At 55.7% G+C, this 18,056-nt stretch overlaps 1 protein-coding gene across 2 annotated transcripts in view; it reads right to left on the reverse strand.

Moving 5' to 3' along the window:
- The window catches only part of AKNA (AT-hook transcription factor), a 72,815-nt gene that overhangs the window by 43,092 nt on the left and 11,667 nt on the right, over positions 1-18,056 (reverse strand). For both annotated transcript variants that reach the window (XM_074973574.1, XM_074973575.1), the window contains exon 2: positions 2,133-2,693. In XM_074973574.1, coding sequence (XP_074829675.1) covers positions 2,133-2,484 — 352 coding nt within the window. In that variant the 5' untranslated portion in view covers positions 2,485-2,693. The remainder of the gene's footprint in view (positions 1-2,132; positions 2,694-18,056) is intronic.

The raw sequence follows: 18,056 nt of genomic DNA on the forward strand, positions 1-18,056 counted from the left end.
TTGCATATTATTCCTTTGCCCTCAATACAGGCTAAGGCTACATCTACCCGGCAGTTGGGAGGCACGGCTGAGCTAGCGGAGATGGACCGAGCGCACTAAACAGAGAGGTAGCCGCATGGGCAGCGGGATGGGCTAGTCACCCGAGTACAGTCCCCGCCTGGTACTCTAGGCCCGTAGTCAGGCGGCCAGTCTGGCCCTCTGCCCATGCAGCTGGATCACAGGTCACCATATGACCTGCAATCACCCTTCCCAACGGCAGTGCAAGCAAACCCTGGATATCTTCTTGACTCTTCCGGCCACCACTGAGCAGATGCCGGCAAGGACAGCTCGGTCTTTTACAACGAAATCCAAACCCACCACTGCATCTGACCGGCCCTTAAGGATTTCTTCCCTGACCCATTACTTTGCCCTGGACGGCCCTGACATTCACCCGCCCCCACCCATTTGCGTGGCTCCTTTTTTCAGCTCCTTCCAGAGTTTCTCACAAAATCTTCCTTCGTCCCAATTCACTGAAATGTTGGTACGATCAGGAAATGTTACTGCTTCCACTGTTCCCTTCCTAGTCCAAGGTCTTAAACTCCTCAGCATTAGCGTGGTTTCCCTTTTAACCGACGTACACACTGACCAGTCCATCTCCACATCCCTGGGAACAATCATCATCCCCAGCCATTGGAACGCAAGGTGCAGAGAGGAAGGGTAATATTTTCTGAAATGCCCAAATGATTTAGGTGCCGATGTCGCAATCTGGGCTCCCTCGTGATTAGGTCCATGTCTATACAGCGAAGAAAAACCCCAGCCAACTTGGGCGCAGGTTGCGGAGCCGTTTCGTTGCCGTGTCGACATCGGAGTTCGGGCTGGAGCCCCAGCTCTGGGACCGCCCCAGCTCTGGGACCCTCCCACCTCTCAGCGTCCTCGAACCAGCCCGAGCCCAGACGCTGACATGGCAGTGAAACAGCCCCACAGCCTCGGCCCCACGAGCCTGAGTCGGCGGCACAGGCCAGCTGCGAGTGTCTGGTTGCTGTGTAGTCTTAGGCGCTTGTGAAAATGTACTGTAGGCGACTTGCCCCAAGACACAGCCGCAATCTGGTATCAAAGCTGAGAACAGAAATCAAGATTCTCCTGGCAGGGGTTTCATACTTCTAGGCTGTGTCCTGACCAGCACTAGTCCTGGTGTTTGCTCCCCACGGAGACGCCAGCTGTTAACATCTTTCCATGCTGCGCAAGGATCGTTTATTTATTCCAACTCTGGGCTTCCTAGCTAGCAACATGCTGGGACTTTGCCTCTTACCATACAGTTCGAAAGGTTCCTTCACAGAAAGCAGATTTCTACCAATACATATGAACTGTAGCCCATAACTGTGGCCACACTGAGAGGTAGAGGAGGTAGACGCAGGTCCATATTCCCTGCACAACACCTGACGCAGCTGGCATTCCCCTCCTGTGCGTCAGACATGTCAGGGGAAAATCTGCTTGAGTGAATTTCCTGAGAACTGGCAATTCAACAGGAGGGCTTCTCTAGCCTGCAGCCATAGCACCTTCAGCCCAGATCCTGCCAGGTCTCATAAGCTGAACGACATCAGACCTAGTCTGCTCGGGTGAGGGACCTCCAGGAAAACGTTAAGGCATTGCAAGGATGGGCACTGGAATTCCCACAGGTAGCGCTCTCTTTGCCCCAGTGCTGTGACGCTGAATGAGATTATTCGCCGCAGGCCCTCATCCCTTGTGATCATGAAAGACCCTCAGTGTTTTCTGCAGGTGGAAGGACGCTGCTAATAGGTGTGTGCTGGCCACATGCCAACTGCGGTTTCAATCAGATACAGAATGGCTCCTCCCTTCCTGTACTAAACTGTTGTGAGGCGCACATCTGATGGGTTCAGTGTTCTACCCCAGAGGTAGCTGCATTTTACTGGCAATACCTAGACACTTAAGCTCACTGGAATTAGTCTTCTTCAAGGCATGTGAGCTACATTTCCCAGGACCCAGCAGACTACTGGGGTCTGGAGAAAACACCCCATGCCCTGGCATCGCCCTTCCCCCCTGTGGCAGTTACTCTCTGCTCTGAGCTATCTGGGCTATCTCCGTAGTACATGCAGGCTACCAGAGGAAGAGGAGAGGAGAGAGAACTGACTCACCAGCGGGTGGGCTCCTGGCATTGTCTCCTTGGACACTCCTCCACTCAAACTCCTGCAGTTCACGAAGGTCGAAGCTCCTGTCACTCTGGGCCAAGAGCCCCTCGGGGGAAGGTGGCCCCTTCAGAAGCCTGACGTTTCCCAGGAACTCCAGTTCTGCGGGCTCCTGGGCCGGGGACTCACCCCACTGGCCAGCGCCACCCACCAGTCCGTTCTCATCCAGTCCAGCAACTCCCTTCTCCATGTATCCCTCAGACCCCTGCTCCACCTCCTCCTCCTCCCAGTGCTGCCGCTGCCCAGAGCCATGGCCAAGGTCCACCTCTCCCCAGCAGGCCCACGGTGCCGCGCCGGCCATGTCCTGCCGTCCCCGGCGAATGGCGTGAGGTGATGCGGCAGGGCGAGAAGCCTGGCTAAGGAGGCACCTGCCGGGGCAGAAGAGGCTTCACTTGCATCATTTCATGGGGCAGGCGCCGAGAAAGCTCCGGGGGCTGGGGGCGCCTTGCTTCCTTGGGAAATGTAGGTCACATCGCGGCTCCATTCAGCGCTTCAGTATCCTGCCTGCAGCTAAGAGGAGACAGGCAGAGAGAGGGAGAGACGCGTCATGGCAGCCAGGAGGGACACAGTGGGTTCTATTCAGACAGTACCTCTCCCTGTGTGTGCCCCCCCACCAGCACAGAGATGTCAGCTGCTGCCTGAAGCTTCCCTCACCAGCTCTCCCCATCCCCATCTCCAAGGGGAGCCAAGTCACCTCAGGGATCGTACCCTTCCCTCCCCAAATAAGGGAGGGGGCAGGAACCCCCCCGCCCCCCAAAGGGGCCCAACATCCAGGCCAGGCGCCACATAGATGCCATCGTGCTGCCTCTACTGGGGTGTCGTGACGCGGGCACCGTCACGTCTCCACACAGCGACGTCCTGGGCCTCTGTCCAAGGCAACGTCCCACGTGGAAGCTGGGAAGGTGGCACCCTGCCCGCTCCCTGGGCTGCTGAGCCCGCCGGCCCCACGCGGCGCTCCCCTCTCGACACTGGGCGTGCTGCTGGGAGCCCCGGCCCACTCAGACGCGCTCCGGGCGAGTGGCAAAGAACTGCTTACTGGTACGGTGTGCTGGGCCACAGCCTGAACCCAGCACCACGTCCCGCGGCCCTGCACGTGTAACCCCCACACCTTCTGGGGGTGGTGCCCTGTCCCAGCTCGTGGCACCGAAACCACTTAGAGAGAGAGCCTTAAACGAGTCTGTTCTCCAGCCTTAGCTAACAACCAGTTGGCTTTTAGCTCGTGCAGTAGAGCCTCATGCACTAAGCTCCAGAGGTCCTGGGTTCGATGCTGCCCACCGACAACCGGGGTCTGTTGGCGTTACATACGCAGCAACTCAACATCAGCAGGGCGGGTCAGTGGCCTTCACGTTCCCACACAGCCGTCTCCCTGCCCTTCCTTCCAGGACACGTAGCCCGAAACACAATCCCTCCCTGCCTCTTGCCAGCCCGCTCCCAGGATCACAGCCGCTCCACAAGCGGGCAGAAGGGAGCGCTGTGCCGTAAGGCGCACGCACCTCCCCACTCCCAAAGCCTCGCTCGTCGTGATGTCGGCCGGCGTGGGCAGCGTATTCAAGAGCTGCCAGGCCTCAAACGTAAGTCTAACCTGTGAGCAGGCTGGCCATACCGTCCTGCCAGCCCTTCAGCAAACGCCGCGCCCCTTCACCTGGGCATGCAGACAAGACCTGCCATGAAACCCGGCAGGCCCATCTGCGGTCTGCGCCAGGCGTCGGTGCCAGCCACACTCAAAGTGGGCATTAGGACCAGTGCTCCTCCATCCTGGAGCAGATGAGGCAGCTTCGGGTCTGCCAGGGAGGTCACACACAAACATGGCATTGCTCAGAGCGCCAGGGCGGCTTTCCAGCACCAGCAGCTGGCGAGGCTGCAATTCTCCTACAGGGGAGCCTATTCAGGGCAAGGACCGGCTCCACCCCACCCCCTCTTCCGTGCAGCTGGAGACACACTGACCCACTGTTACAGGCCACTCCGTCACGGCGAGCAAAGCAATCAATGGCTGGATGGGCACTGCACATCAGGCAATGCTGTCGGAGCAGTCGTGGAGGGGGTGCCCAGGAGGCGCTGCAGAGAACGGTGAGGGGGGCTGGCTGTGGGGGAGCTCCCAGCTGTGCCGGTCCCCGTCTCAACACAGCATTGGAGAAATGCCAGTCCGGCCCCAAACAAGTCAGGTCACCTGTCCCGCTGGAAGCACAAACCAGGTGGTAGCTCTGCGAGGGGGTGATGTGCCACAGCCCATCTCCTCCTGTGGCTGGGGTGAGGAAAAGGAAATTCTCACCTCCTCACCTGCTGGGGTAGAGCTGCCCGGTGTGCACGCTGGCTGGGCCTGGGGAGCGGAGACCTTGCCCGGGGGGGCCGAGAGCCCCCGTCCCCCAGACTGCACTCAGCGGCAGAACTTCCTTGGCCTCCTCTCTCCAGCCCCCCCTCCCCCCATATACTCAGCCTCAGCCGGAAGCGACCGCAGGAGTCCGACGCACCACCCCAAAGGAAGGGAGGTCAGTGCTGCTCTGTGCCATTAGGGTTTGGAGCCCAGGGCAGCAAGAACCAGGGGAGCAGCCGGACCTGGATCTGCCCTGCGAGGAGCCTCCCACCGTGCCTGGGCATTGTGTGCCGGGAAGCAGCTCCCAACAGCCTGGGGAGGCTCTTACGCAGCTGAGCTGGTGTTTATCCTCCCCCCACATCCACCAACAGCCCCACTCTCTCCCTTCCTCTGTCTCTTTGCTGCAAGGGCCTTTCCCCAGCCACTTCACCCCGCTCAGCACTCAGTTCTGCCCCGTCAGGACACCCCTTCGAGAAAAGAACCCACTGCAGGAGTGCACAGGCATTCCCCGGAGCGCCTGGGGCCACTGCTCTGCCAGGCAGGGGGACCTCAGTACATCTCCATAATGAGACCATCTGCTCTGATGCCTCTTCATGGGGCCCCAAGGATCAGGTGATCTGCATGCTCCCCTCTGTGCAGGCTGCCTGCCGCCAGCTCCCACAACTCTCCCACTGAGGCAGGATTGGGCAAACTCCCCCTGGTATCCTCCAGGCTGCAATGGAGGGATCAGAGAGCAGGCAGAGGACCCCAGGAAACTCCTGTCTTGCTCAGATCAAAGCTAGACGTTCTCTCCCTCTCTGCACTGGGCACTGCCCCTGGCTGTGCCAGGCACTGATCTGCCCAGCTCCTTGGTCCTGCGGAGCCAGGAATTGGTCACCAATATCTGCACGGTCAGACCCTTTGCCAGCCAGTGACGCCTGCATCCACGGCGTGTGCCGGCTACGTTACTGGACATGACCCTGTCGTGCAAACTCCTGCCGTGTGCCATCAGGGAGCAGCGCCTCATGCGTTTGCACTGCCAGCGTGAGCTGGAGTGCGTGTGCAGGGAGCCCATCGGCCATCCTGTCTGTCCGATAACAAACATCCTCTTGCCCTGAAACCGCTCAGCCTCGAGCCACTTGTTTCACGTCACTAGCCAGTTTCACCCCGTCTGCCTCTTTTCGCACTTCGTCCTTCCCTTTGCAACGGGACCTTCCCTTCTAGGGCAAGGTGCCACAAAGCTAGTGCAGGCCGTTTGCCCGATCCTGGCTGCCGTGGACCAAGCGAAGCTGCTTAACAGCCAGGCCGCTGTACTGGCGAACAAGCCGACTGATGTTCAGCGGTGTCGGGCACCTACAGTTCCAGCTGGAGTCAGTGGCCCTGGGACGCCGGCAGAGGTACTGGGGACACCAATCCCCTGTGCGGTGGACACCAAGCTGCTCAGGGGACATGGTGCCCATCAAGGCCTAGATCACTGGTTTGAATCTGGTTCCAGGAGAGTAGCAAGCAGCCAACCACTGGTGGCCTGTGTGAAATGAGCAGTTGGGTCTCAGCCTTGTGCCCACTGGGGAGGCGTCCACGGAACAAAACCCACCAACCCAAATCAGCACACGACGAAGAGCAGCCAAGGACGCGAACGGGCCCTGGAAGCCCAAATGCCCTAGACTCCTCAGCAGCGATGCCTCCGGGGGCCAAGGCTCCCGGTGTGGTTGGGGAGGCTTGCTCGGCTGCAGACCCAGCTGTTCCTGTCCTGTGCACCAGCGAACAACTGGCCTCCAGCACCGCATTCACTTTCACTTTTAACGAGCAACGCCCAACACAGCCCCTCCCATTCCACCCTGCCAGGCTCCAAAGCCAACGGGCCGCTCCTGAGCTGAGAGCTCACAACTCACCGTAGTCTGGCCTCAGCCGAATTCAGACTCAAGATTGGGAAGGGAAAAAAAAATGAAATCAAAGAATAAAACAAGCCTCACCCCCAGCACTATCCCTCTCGTCGGTGCAGTCTCAGTTAAAACTCCGCTCCCATCACTAACCCCGAGAGTGCCGGCAGGCTCCAGCTTGCCAGCCACATGAATGCTCTGGAGTCCCCAGCATTAACTCCGCTGCTCTCAGCTCTTGTTCCTGTGCCAGGCCCTACCCCACAACCGCTTCCTCCCCTCTGGCAGCCAGGAGCAAAATCGCACCCCAGCAAACTGCTCTGCTCTCCCGTCTTCCTTGCTGTGGAACAAGGAAGCAGAATGTTCTCTCAGCTGTGACCCCAACCCCCGGTCTTCCCCCCACACGCGATGCCTCACCCAAAGAAGGTATTATAATACAAGTCCACAATTACCTGGGACTTCCCTGTCACCACTGCTGTGCACTGTGGCCACTCAAACCTTCAGTGCCAAAGGGATTAGAACTGAGATCCCCCCGTTTAAAAAAAAACAAAACAAAACACAGCCCCCCTTCATTTGGGCTACTGGAGAATCACCCTCAGCTGTTAGCAATATAGGGCCAATGACACACAGCTGCACAGTTCTGCACAACTGGGCACACATCATCCAATACAGGGCATGCATATACACACACACAGACAGACACAGACACACAGACCCCTGCTCATTCCTGGATTAAATCCCGGGACACTAATGAGCAGCACGTGGGTCTTTAGCTGGGGCGAACAAGGTCAGAGCGCTAGGGGGCAGTAATGAGCCACTCCCAGAGAGCATTGTAGCTTCTGCCACCTACCAACGCCCACCCCAAAAGGATGATGCAGGGGAAGGAGCTAATGCAAAGACACCTAGCTGGTAGGGGGAGCTCGACCTGCCAAAGCCAGCGAGGACTTATCCCCCACAGTCACAATCCCCCAGGTTATTCAGCAGGGGAACAAGCTGGGCTCGCCACCAGGCAGTTGGAAGCGGAGAGAAGAACCTCAAACAAGGGCATTACATGTCCCTAGAGCCCACCACAGGGTCCGTGCACTGGAACCCGGAAAGGGGCAGACGGGCTTTGTTTCAGGATGGAGAGCTCCAAGGCTCTCCCGCCCTCCAGGATGTGTGGGCGGGCATGGAGTTGTTTGAGGTCCTTCCATTTCTCCCCAACCCTCTGGTAGCTATGCAGATTCGGGCGAGAAGCGGTCAGCCAGAGTTAGCGGGGGAAGAGAGCCAAATAAGGGGGGAGGCCGACAGCCGAGAGAGAGGACAACAAAATAAGAGAACAACCAGACTGAGCTTGGAGCCTGTTCACTGTCTGCACGGAACCGTGTCAGTGTGTATGGCAAGTCAGACTGTGTGTGAAAGAGACAGTGGCTGAGATCCAGCAGACTCATTCCACTGATGACCTAAGGGCAGGACTGGAGAACTTTCACTCCCTTCCTCTCCAGCTGATGCCTTATTATTGTGGCCTGGGGTTTCCCAGTGACTAGTGATTTCAAGAGCCCACAGAGAGATGCTTTAAAGGGGCTTGTCAGACACCCATGCTCTGGAAATCAGGCCCCTCCCCAAGGGGGCTCATGTTGGGCTTTTGAAACCCCTAGCCTCTCTCTGTGGTTGTAGCACCTTTGGGCCCCATTCAGGAATCAGGGCCGCACTGTGCTAGGCCCTGTACAACCAGGATAGATATGGCCCCTGCCCCAGCTCACAATTCAACACGTAGTGAAATACACCCCACCTTTCTCATTATGCCCTTCTCTCTCCCCGCAAACACAGGCCCTGGCGGGTTTCTTCAGCCTGAGACAAGACCCACACCCCTCCACTCACCGCAGCCACAGGCTCACTGTCCCTAGCCTGGGCCCTGGCTGCCAGCTGGCACCCCAGAGCTGGCCAAAGGGCCGAGCCATAGCTCTAGAGGAATGCTCTAAGAAGGGGAAGAAGTCAGACTGCAGGAATTCTCCTGTGCTGCCAAGATTCCTGATACTTCAAGACACCGAAGGGCAACACGGACGTCTCTCTGATCCCTTCCCCTGGAAGGAGATCAGTCCTGCCCACGGCACCTCGTGCCCCACCCCTCGCCCCATCTGAACCCCCTCGCAGCTTTCGGCACCCTGTGCCTGCTCCAAATCCGCACCCCTCTGCATCACAGGTGAGCAGGTGGCCCCAGAATGGCAGCCACAGCACTGCCCCGCTGCCGGCTGCGACCCCAGCTCCCTCAGGTGAACGGGCAGCCGCTCCGAGCCGGAGCTGCAGCTCAGAGCCAACGGGAACCTGCCTCTGAGTGGGGAGGCTCAGAGCCCCCAAGGCCTGGCAGTAGGGCACACAGTCACCTCCCATCTCCTGCCCCCTCCCATCATCACCAGCCAGAACAAAAGCAGGAGCACTGGAGGCTGATATTATCCACCCACAGGCCAGGCCCAGCACGGGCAAGGGTGGTGCCAGCTTCTCCCAACACTGCCCTGCCAACAGGCCTGAGCCTAATCTGCAGGAGGCCCCTACTAGGCACTCAGACACTCTGGTAAAGAATGTGATAGAAACCCTGTAGTGTTCAGGGCCCTGGTCCTCGGCTGGGATGGCTAACAAGCAAGCTGGCTAAAGTCAGTCGGGGAGGGGGGGTGATTTTCATGGCCGGGGCCACTGCTGGGAGCCAGACAGCAACTCACCAAGTCGTCGTCTTCTGCAGGTCACTGAGCCGGCAGCACTGCCTTGATCTCAGTGGTGCTCCAGGAGTGCCAGGAGAGGAGTGGTAAAGAGCCACAGGGAAAGCTGATTTCTGCTAACACCGAACAGGGAGCTTTGCTGGGATAAAGCAAACAGTGTCATCCCTCGAGTTACCCAACCATAAGGCTTCTGCCTAGAATCTTCCCCAGCTCTCTCCCACCTGGCTTCCTGCTACATTTTTCGCCGAAGCAGTCCCGGCTGCTGCCATGGAAATGGTCTGAGATCTCCAGTGGGACTGGAGGTGGCCTGTACATTCATGAATGGGAGGGAAGCACCCACAGCAGGTGGTAACAGTACCCGGGTTTTCTGGGAGGCTTCCTTCTGGCCTGGAGTTTTAAACCCAAATTTTCAAAAGCTGTCCCTGATTTTGGGTGCCCAATTGAGGCAGACACCTGATTTTCAGAGGTGCTGAGCACCCGCGGGTCCCATTGACGCCAGTGGTGGGTGCTCGGCCCCACTGAGAATCAAGCCCAAGGTGCCTTAAATTGGGTACCCAGAATCAGTGGTCACTTTGGAAAACATGGGTCTTGCGGCATGTGTGCCTGCATGTACAGAAGCAGGAGTCGGGAAAGATGCATGATTCACATCCAGGTTGCCCAGCTTTGCTTCCCTTACTGCTCCTTTTCCCTGGCGCAACTCCAGAAACCCACAGCCCTTTCAAAGCAGCGGCAGGAGCCGGTTCTGAGCCGCCTGCATCATTATAACCCGCATAACTTTCCGAACAGGACTCCCTGCTACAGTCAGACCCAATGGAAGAGAAAACAGCTCTCAAGAGATAACTGGTGTTAAATTAGTGTTTTGTTTTCTCTCAGGGCGTCAAACCACAGCCATCAACACAAACTCCCTCCAGGCCACAGGAGCAGTGTGTCAAACTCCCTACAAGCCACACAGGCAGCGTGGCTACTCCCAACATACTCGTTACAACCCAGACCAACGGTGTGAAACGCCCCAAACACACGCCCTATGCCCTGGGAAAGCGGGAATCCAGGCCATTTTCATTTCGCAATGACGCTGCCAAGACTCATTCACTCAGTTTTACTCATCAACCAAATAGCTTCTTCTCTTACTGTTGCTCAGAATTAGCATACCCCTGCCCCTGGAAATACTCAAATTGGCTTCCTTAATCAAAACGTTCCCCTCCATCGCAACACACACACACACACACACACACACACAAGGCTATGGCTGATGTAGCTTTGGGATAAACTCTTAGTTGCATGCTGATAGGACAGACTCTTACTTGGTTAATGCTAGGAGTCCATCAACATACATAAAGTTAAGGGAATGCATGGCAACACTGTGACACAAAGGGGCTAACTGATTTTACTTGCAATTAGCTATAATTAGCTTTGGTGCTAAGATCACATTGGTAGCAATGGAGGGGCAGAGGGAGTGCCTTGTGGTACTGCAGCTTTGGACTGGGAATTAGCGACTGTATTAGCTGGATCGGTAAACTGGAGGTGGGATCCCCGCTGGACGACTGCTGGTTGCTTGGGCTACTGGTGGTGAAAAGCTTAGACGAATCCTACTAAAAGGAATGTCAGTTGCAAAGGATCCTGGGAGCACAGAAATGACCACAGCAGATCAGATGAACGGTCCATCTCATCCAGTGTCCTGCCTGACAGTGGCCAGCTGCAGATGGTCAGAAAAGTGCCAGAAACCTGACAGGGGACAATTATGCAGTGGGCTGCCTACAGCCGGAGCATTGTGCCTGTATCAATGTGACCCTAGCAAGTGATCATAGCGGGAGAAAAGAGGCACAGGGCATTTAATTCAGACAAGTGGTCATTGAGTGCCCAGTTCTGCCAACCTCACTCGCGCCAAGTCGTGCTTTGTTCCAGGAGTAACCCAACGATTTCAATGCGGCCAACCCTGGTATTACTCATAGTGAGCAAGGGGGACAGAATCAGGCCCCAAAGCATTGTGGACCATGGGATGGGGAGGAGCAGGGAAATCCATCCAACTTGGACATCCGAACACCCCCACCGAGGAGCTGGTTGAGTCTTTTTGGACTTGGATCCGCTCCAAGATGCTCAGTGTTCCACGGCGATTCGACCCCTTGTCTCTACTGCTGGAAACAGCAGAACTGGAGCCACGAACCCGGGCAGGCAAGGGGTTCTCAGCACCTACAAGTAACCGACGCTCCAGCCTGGGGCAGGGCAGCCCAGAGGCAGCAAGAGGAACAAAACCTCCAGTGCAAAGCTCAGATCAAGAAGCAACCCCCCCCCCCGCACCCCCAAGTTTGACAAACCTCACAGCAGCCCAGTTACCCAAAACCTGCCAGGATCAACCTGCTCCCTACGAAGACTCTTCCCCTCTCCCCACACCCCTAAAGAGACAGACCTTAAAGCCACTTGTATTCAGCACCATGATAATGATAACTTCAGCGACAGGGGCTACTTGCTGCCTTCTGAACAGGTCTTAGAAAATCTGCTACCTGCCCACTCTGCCTGTCTGGGCTGCTGTTGGCGGAAGCCTCCCCACGTAACGTGTATTAGTGACCCGAGTTTCAAAAGGTGCCGAGCAAGTCAGGTGCTCAGCACTTCTGAAAAGTCAGCCCATACATACCCTCCTCTTTGGCAGAGCTAGGCTGAAACCAACCCCGCCGGATCAAAATGCCCTCCCCCCCCCAGACTTCCGGGCGGACTCCAGCTCGGGTCAAACATCAGCCTTGGGAACAAACCTGGCGCGAGTTTGGACCTGGATCCACCCTTTGAGGTTCAGGCCTGTCTGACTCGCTTAGCCACAGCCTAGGCAACAGCTACAAACAAAGCTGTGATCACCGCAGCACTCAGACCGGGCGGCCTCTTGCTTCACACGCGCCCCCCGCACGCTGCAGGAAATCCCCACTGAGGCAAAACAGAGCAACAGAAAGTCTCGCTGGTTTGGGGCAGCAGCGACATTAACTGTCGGGCTCAGGAGACACCGGACGGCCAGGGGAGCAAGGCAGAGCCCCCAGACGGGGAGTGGAAGAAGCAGCATCACAGCTGGATACCGTGGTGACGACACCACTCGAAATGCTGGGGCCATGGTGCCTGGGCTTCCCTTTGCCCGGCCTCCACACAGCCTGGCGTGCCCACCCCACACTGCACCCTGCTGCCCTTCTGGCCTCTCTAGCCTGTGCCAGCCTCTGTTTCCCTCTCCGCTCTGCTGCCCAGAAACTGGGCTCTGAGCAAAGACCCCAGATATTCCAACCCTCCAGCTGGCGAAGTGCCCGACATCCGGAGAGCACAGGGGCTGCCCAGTTGCCGGCAACCCTGGGGGAGCCGAAGCAGTGGGGTTGGAAGGTTAGATACACTCACCTGCTGCTTTCTGCCTTCTCCCTTAGCCGTTATAGGAGCCACTTTCCACACCCCCGAGGGCAGCCTTACTCCCTGCTTTGGGTCCCCAGAGCCGTGCAGCCCTGCGGAGCTCAGATCACCTCTTTCCTAAAGTCTCTCTCTGTCTCTCTCCCTCCAGCTCTTAGGCGCCCCTGGCTCCTCTCCAGCCTGTGCTGTCAGACTGAGGAGCCTCTCCCCACGCGCTCCCTCCCCGCCCCCAATCTCGCTTTCGAAGGCAGAAGCAGGAAGCGTGCAGGCAGATTTCCTACAAGTTCTCACGTGTGTGCGTGCAGACAAAACTTCTTAACCCCGTCGAGCCCTGCAGGCAGGCACAAGCCCCGTGTGTCCAGACGGTTCATCCCACCATCCTCACCTCTTCCTGCAGCCATACTATAATCCCTTCCAGGGATTCCGTCTTAGCTGCAGCTTTAAAATGGATCCACTATCTCTGGTGAATTTAGTGCTGGACTCTCACCCCTGCAGCCCGCTATCCACAGAGCAGGGGCAGCGGTAGGGCAAGCTCCTTCCATGCTGCTCGGCCAATGTGCCACCTCTAGGGGCGAGGGCGGCATTCAGTGCCCACTGTGCATTCAGTCCTTGGCTGATACTGCACAAAGACGCCTATCTACATATCTCCAAAGAGGGGCACCTGGTGAGAAAACTGGGGCCACACCTACAGTATGACAGGGCTTGGAGATGTCTCGGAGGTGTAGAGTGGGGAAAGCGACCGATGCTAAGAAACCAGGGACCATCCCTCCTAACCAGAGTTTGGCAGATATGAGATTAGCTTGTGCGATGTGGTCACCTCTGCTGGGAACTGAATGGTGAGCTACCAACTCGTGTCATTGAATGAATTGGACGGTAACAGCCTTTGGTCGCTAATGACCTCCTTTTGGGGATATTCACAGAGGGACATCCCTCCTTTGTAAAATGCTCGTGCTGACTTGAGCTGGCTTTGAAGATTTCGCTCCTCCCATATTGCAGTATCTGAGGTTCCTCTTTTGGTGTTGCGGGTTCCTTCTGCCCTCGTGTCTATGAAGCTGCATCTTGTTGGGGTCTCCGTTTCTACAGCCCCCCAACACCACAGCAACTCACTAGCACACATAAATGTATCCTCACCATACCCCCAGGGAGGGAAGTATCCTCCTCCCCATTTCGTGGATGGGGAAGCGAGGAACCCAAGGTCACACAGAAAGCCTGCGGCAGAGGACTTGGCCCCAGATCTCCTGACAGCTAGTTCTTGTGTTTTGACCACAAGACCATGCCTCTTCCTACATTACTCTGCGCTGCCGCTTCCATAGTGGGGTGCAGGCAGCTGATCTGTGTTGACAAGGACTGCACTCCGCTAGTCCGTTCTGCCCCTCGGGGACGGGAGGAGGAATATGACACACACTAGAATGAAGGGATAGTCGGAGCTGTGCAAAACTTAATAAGCAGCTCCATGTTCTGACCCATATGTTTCAAAAAAAAGTCAAGAAAATAGAATACAAATTCCCCATGCAAGGCCAACATAAAACTTGCTCTATTTGCAACATCCTTGGGAGCCTGCAATAGGACCATTTCCATAAGGCGGTTTGGCCCCCGCACAAACTATTGTCAGGGCCATCTAGGCAGAGAACTGTTGCATGGGGGCTCATCACCCAAGACAATCTTTTTTTAGCAATAAAAGGCCTACTTAGGGAGACTGCATGGTCTAGTGGATACAGCACTGGACAGGGATTCATGAGACCTGGGTTCCAGTTCCACCTCTACATGGACCTGCTGGGTGACCCTGGGCAAGTCGCTTTTCCACTCCGTGCCTCAGTTTCCCCTCTCACCCTTTGTCTGTCTTGTCTATTTAGACTGTAAACTCCTGGGGGCAGGGACTCCCTTTCTCGCTGTTTGTATAGACCCAGCACAATGTGGTTCTGATCTTGCTGGGGAACCTCCAGGTGCCACTGCCACACAAAAATTCATCATCGTAATACTGTGGATGGGTCCGGGCCGTTAACAGGATGCAGAGCGTTTCACCATTAGGTTGCCAGTTCAAATACAATCCAGGCTGATAGCGCTAAGGGCTTTGTGCTCACAGGCGCTGAGCGGCCACACCACCAGCTGAAAGCAACAGGCGCTCTCTGGTTGTTTGGTGGTCGAGGAGAAAAGAGTGGCTGCTCTCAGTCTGCGGCCGTCCCATTGTTTACTCTACCTGTGTGTTACAACCCTTCCCTCCACGCTGCGACCGTCTTGTCTATTTAGATTCGCAGCTCTTCGGGGTGAGGCCTGTCTGGCTATTCAGTGTTTGTCCAGCGCCTAGCACAACGGGACCCCATTCTTGGTTGGGCTTTAGGCACTACCATAATCAATCGGATTAGCTCAATGGGTGTCCTAGTGGATGGCGGTCCATATGACCGCTGTGGGAAGTCTGAGCAGGGAGGCAGAGGGGGATTGAATTAGACTGAAGACTGAACCGCCTCTCCCACCCGCAAGAGGTAAGGGCATCACATCAGGACCAAAGCCCATGGGTGAGACCTTGCCCTGCTGCTGACAATGCTGCAGACGCTTCATGGATAAGGCAAGGAGATGCCTTCGAAGAACTGTAGACAGAGGATTCCAGCGTCCAGGACTGCAGGGTCAGCACCTTTCCCCAGCAATACACTCACGCAGGTGACATCACGCGCACACAGAGTATTTGAAACAACAGGAGAGTCACGCAGAGGGAGAAGAGGCTGGCTTTCAAACAGCACGCTCCTAGACCCGGGTTTGGAAGCAGCCTCCAGACAGCATCACACACAGCGATGATTAAGGACCGACGTTCTTCTCCTTCACACTTGCTGCTTCTAAGCAAAGGCGACCCTAGAGTTTGGCATCAAAGCATGCCAGCTTCTCCCTGGGGGAGAAGGTGATAGCAGGCTCCAGTGGCAGGTAGGAGACCCCAGGCTCTGGACTGGAGGCTAAGGAGAGAGACGTGCCACGGGCATGGAGAGGTAACGGGATACAATTGTAGACAAGTCTCTGATTGTTCAGGATCTGGGCGTGAGCTGACTCCTGCAGTTGTCTCCCCATCACCCGTTACCATCTGGCAGGAGTGCCAGGGGTGCCGACGCCTCCCCAGCAGGATGCAAGGTGACAACATCATTTAGCGGCTGCCCAGGGGACAGGGGAAAGACAGGAACGATGCATGCTATTTTCTGCACAACAAGCATTCAGCGTCCGTGGCAATACCACCAGCATCTTGCGGTATGGGCCCACCCAAGTCTTTCGATTGACATCTAAGGGTGCTGGATTGAGCCCCGGAAGAGGAAAAGGAACTTGAGAACCCGTAGCACTGACAACTGGGCTCAGAAAGAGAAGGGAAGGGAGGGGCTGCAATGTGGGAAATGAATTAGAGAAGGGCAAAGTGGCACTGGCAAAATAAAAACTAAGCCAAACCTTCAGCCCAAAACAAAGCCCACAGGATGCAAGAGAGGCCGTTTCTTTGTATTTCAGATCTCCAGGAACATCCAAACGCTCAGAGCCACCCCCTGCTCCCCGACACCCAGCTCTGCAGTCCCCGGAGATTCGGAGGTGCCGAGAAGCTGCCAAACTCTCTGGCGCTGATCCAAGCTGAGCCACTGAGGCTTGCCCATTTCTGGAACAAATATTTGCATTTAAATGCAGCTCGGCGCCTCGGGCAGAGAGAAGCAGGGCTGGTCTCGCAGCTCTGTGGCCTGAGCAGCCCCGGTACTTGAGAGCCCTGTATAATTACACACAATGGGGAGCAGAGAAGAGAGGGGTAATCATCGCTCCCCGGAACAGCAGTGCTGTAATTGGCATGCTGGGGGCGTGTTATGTGCTGGCATATTCATGAGAGGGTAATTAAGCTCTTACTGTGTAATTAGCGAGGAGGAGGAGGACATTTGCCAACCCTCTGCAGTAACTGAAACCTCTGCATGGACTGGAATGTGCTTTGATTTGCTGTGGCCAGGACTAGGAGAGAGGCTGCTCTAGAACAGAGGAGAACAGACCCAATACTTCCAGCCACTTCTTCCTAGGCAGGGGCCGGGCAAAGTGGGCTCAAGGTCATCCCCCAAGTCTGTGCCACGTTGTGATGTGACCATAGAAAGATTGGTCCAATGCTCGAGGCACTAGCCTGAGGCTCTTGAGACTTGGGTTTAATTCCTTGATCTGCCACAGAGCTGGGCAAGTCACTTGGTCTTTCTGTGCCTCAGTTTCCTATCTGTAAAATGGGGATAAACAGCACTACCTTATCTCAGAGGGGTATTGTAAGGATAAATACATTCAGGAGTGTAAGGTGCTCAAATACTCCAGTGATGGGAACCCTACAAACACCTAAGACAGATGGAGATCACTCCTGCTGTATCTTTGAATGGGGACACACCCTTGTTCTTCATCATCATCATCCTTTATATCCACTGTGGGCCAGATGCCCCAAGAGATGTAGTCATGATGGCAGTGGGCACCCTGCTAGCCTCCGCTCTTCACTGCATAGGGGAGCTACTCAACCTTTTCCCTTTCACAACTAAAGACAGGCCAAGGTGCTGGTACCCTCCCAGATCGGGCCAGCTTTGGAGATGGAGCCCCAGCCACACTGTGTTTGTGTTGGAGTGAAAGGATACAGAGCCTGGTCCAAAGCCCACTGATGTCAAGGGAAAGAGTCAAAGGGCTTTGGATCAGCCCCATTAGGCTGGATGGAGTGGACAGAGGAACTTGCGAACAAGTCAAAGGGAACTGCGAGGGGTCCGATAGCTCAAGCTGAATGCCAAAGGGCAGGACGTTGCTCGTTCTGGGCCTAATCCCTGAATTCTGTACACACACAGAACTCCCAGCAGTGTTGGGCATGCCAGGAATTCAGGATCAGGTCTCTTGGGGACTTAACGATGCGGCTTCAGGCTCAGTCTGGCACCGGAACTCATTATGACTCTTTGTTTTCATGTTTTTTCCATTCATTTTTTAAAAATCTTCTCAACAAATACAAATGCCACCCAATGCGAGTTGTGACTAGGGAGGGTGATCCCAGAAAGAACGTGCCATGTCCTTCATTGGAGCAGAATGCAATTCCCAAAACAGTACCAATGCATCACAGAGCACACGTGGCAACTCCAGTTCAGAGGAATCCTCTGTTCACAGTGACATTATTTCGACTTCCCTCTTATTCTAATTATTATTGTGAACGATCTGTACTGCGGTAGCACCAATGAACCCTAGTCGATGGTCTACATAATACTTAGGGATGGTCTAGATAATACTTAATCTTGCCTTGAGTGCAGGGGACTGGACTATAAGACCTCTCGAGGTCCCTTCCAGTCCTATGATTCTATGAAAAAAGATGCTCCTGGCCTCTAAGAACTTGTAATCTATAATGCCTGGTCTCCACAGGGAAAAGTGACTGCATTTAGGTCAGGCATAGCCCACATGTACTAGCTAAGCCCAAACTAAACACACACTTTCCCCCCCAAACCTACAAATATAACCTGTGCACGGCCCTGAATCTCTCTGGGTATGCCGTTCTGCTAGAAGTGAAGCTGCCCCAGATTTGGAGTCGCCGTAATCAGGTTCCACTGTACCCCAAAGCCAAAATAAACCCACTTGAAATAAAATCAAACCAGCTTAAAGAAACAGGCATGTTAAGTACAGAACTCTTAGGAGTTATTGC

The sequence above is a fragment of the Natator depressus genome, chromosome 16 (genome assembly GCF_965152275.1).
Source record: "Natator depressus isolate rNatDep1 chromosome 16, rNatDep2.hap1, whole genome shotgun sequence".
In the NCBI taxonomy this organism is placed as follows: domain Eukaryota; kingdom Metazoa; phylum Chordata; order Testudines; family Cheloniidae; genus Natator; species Natator depressus.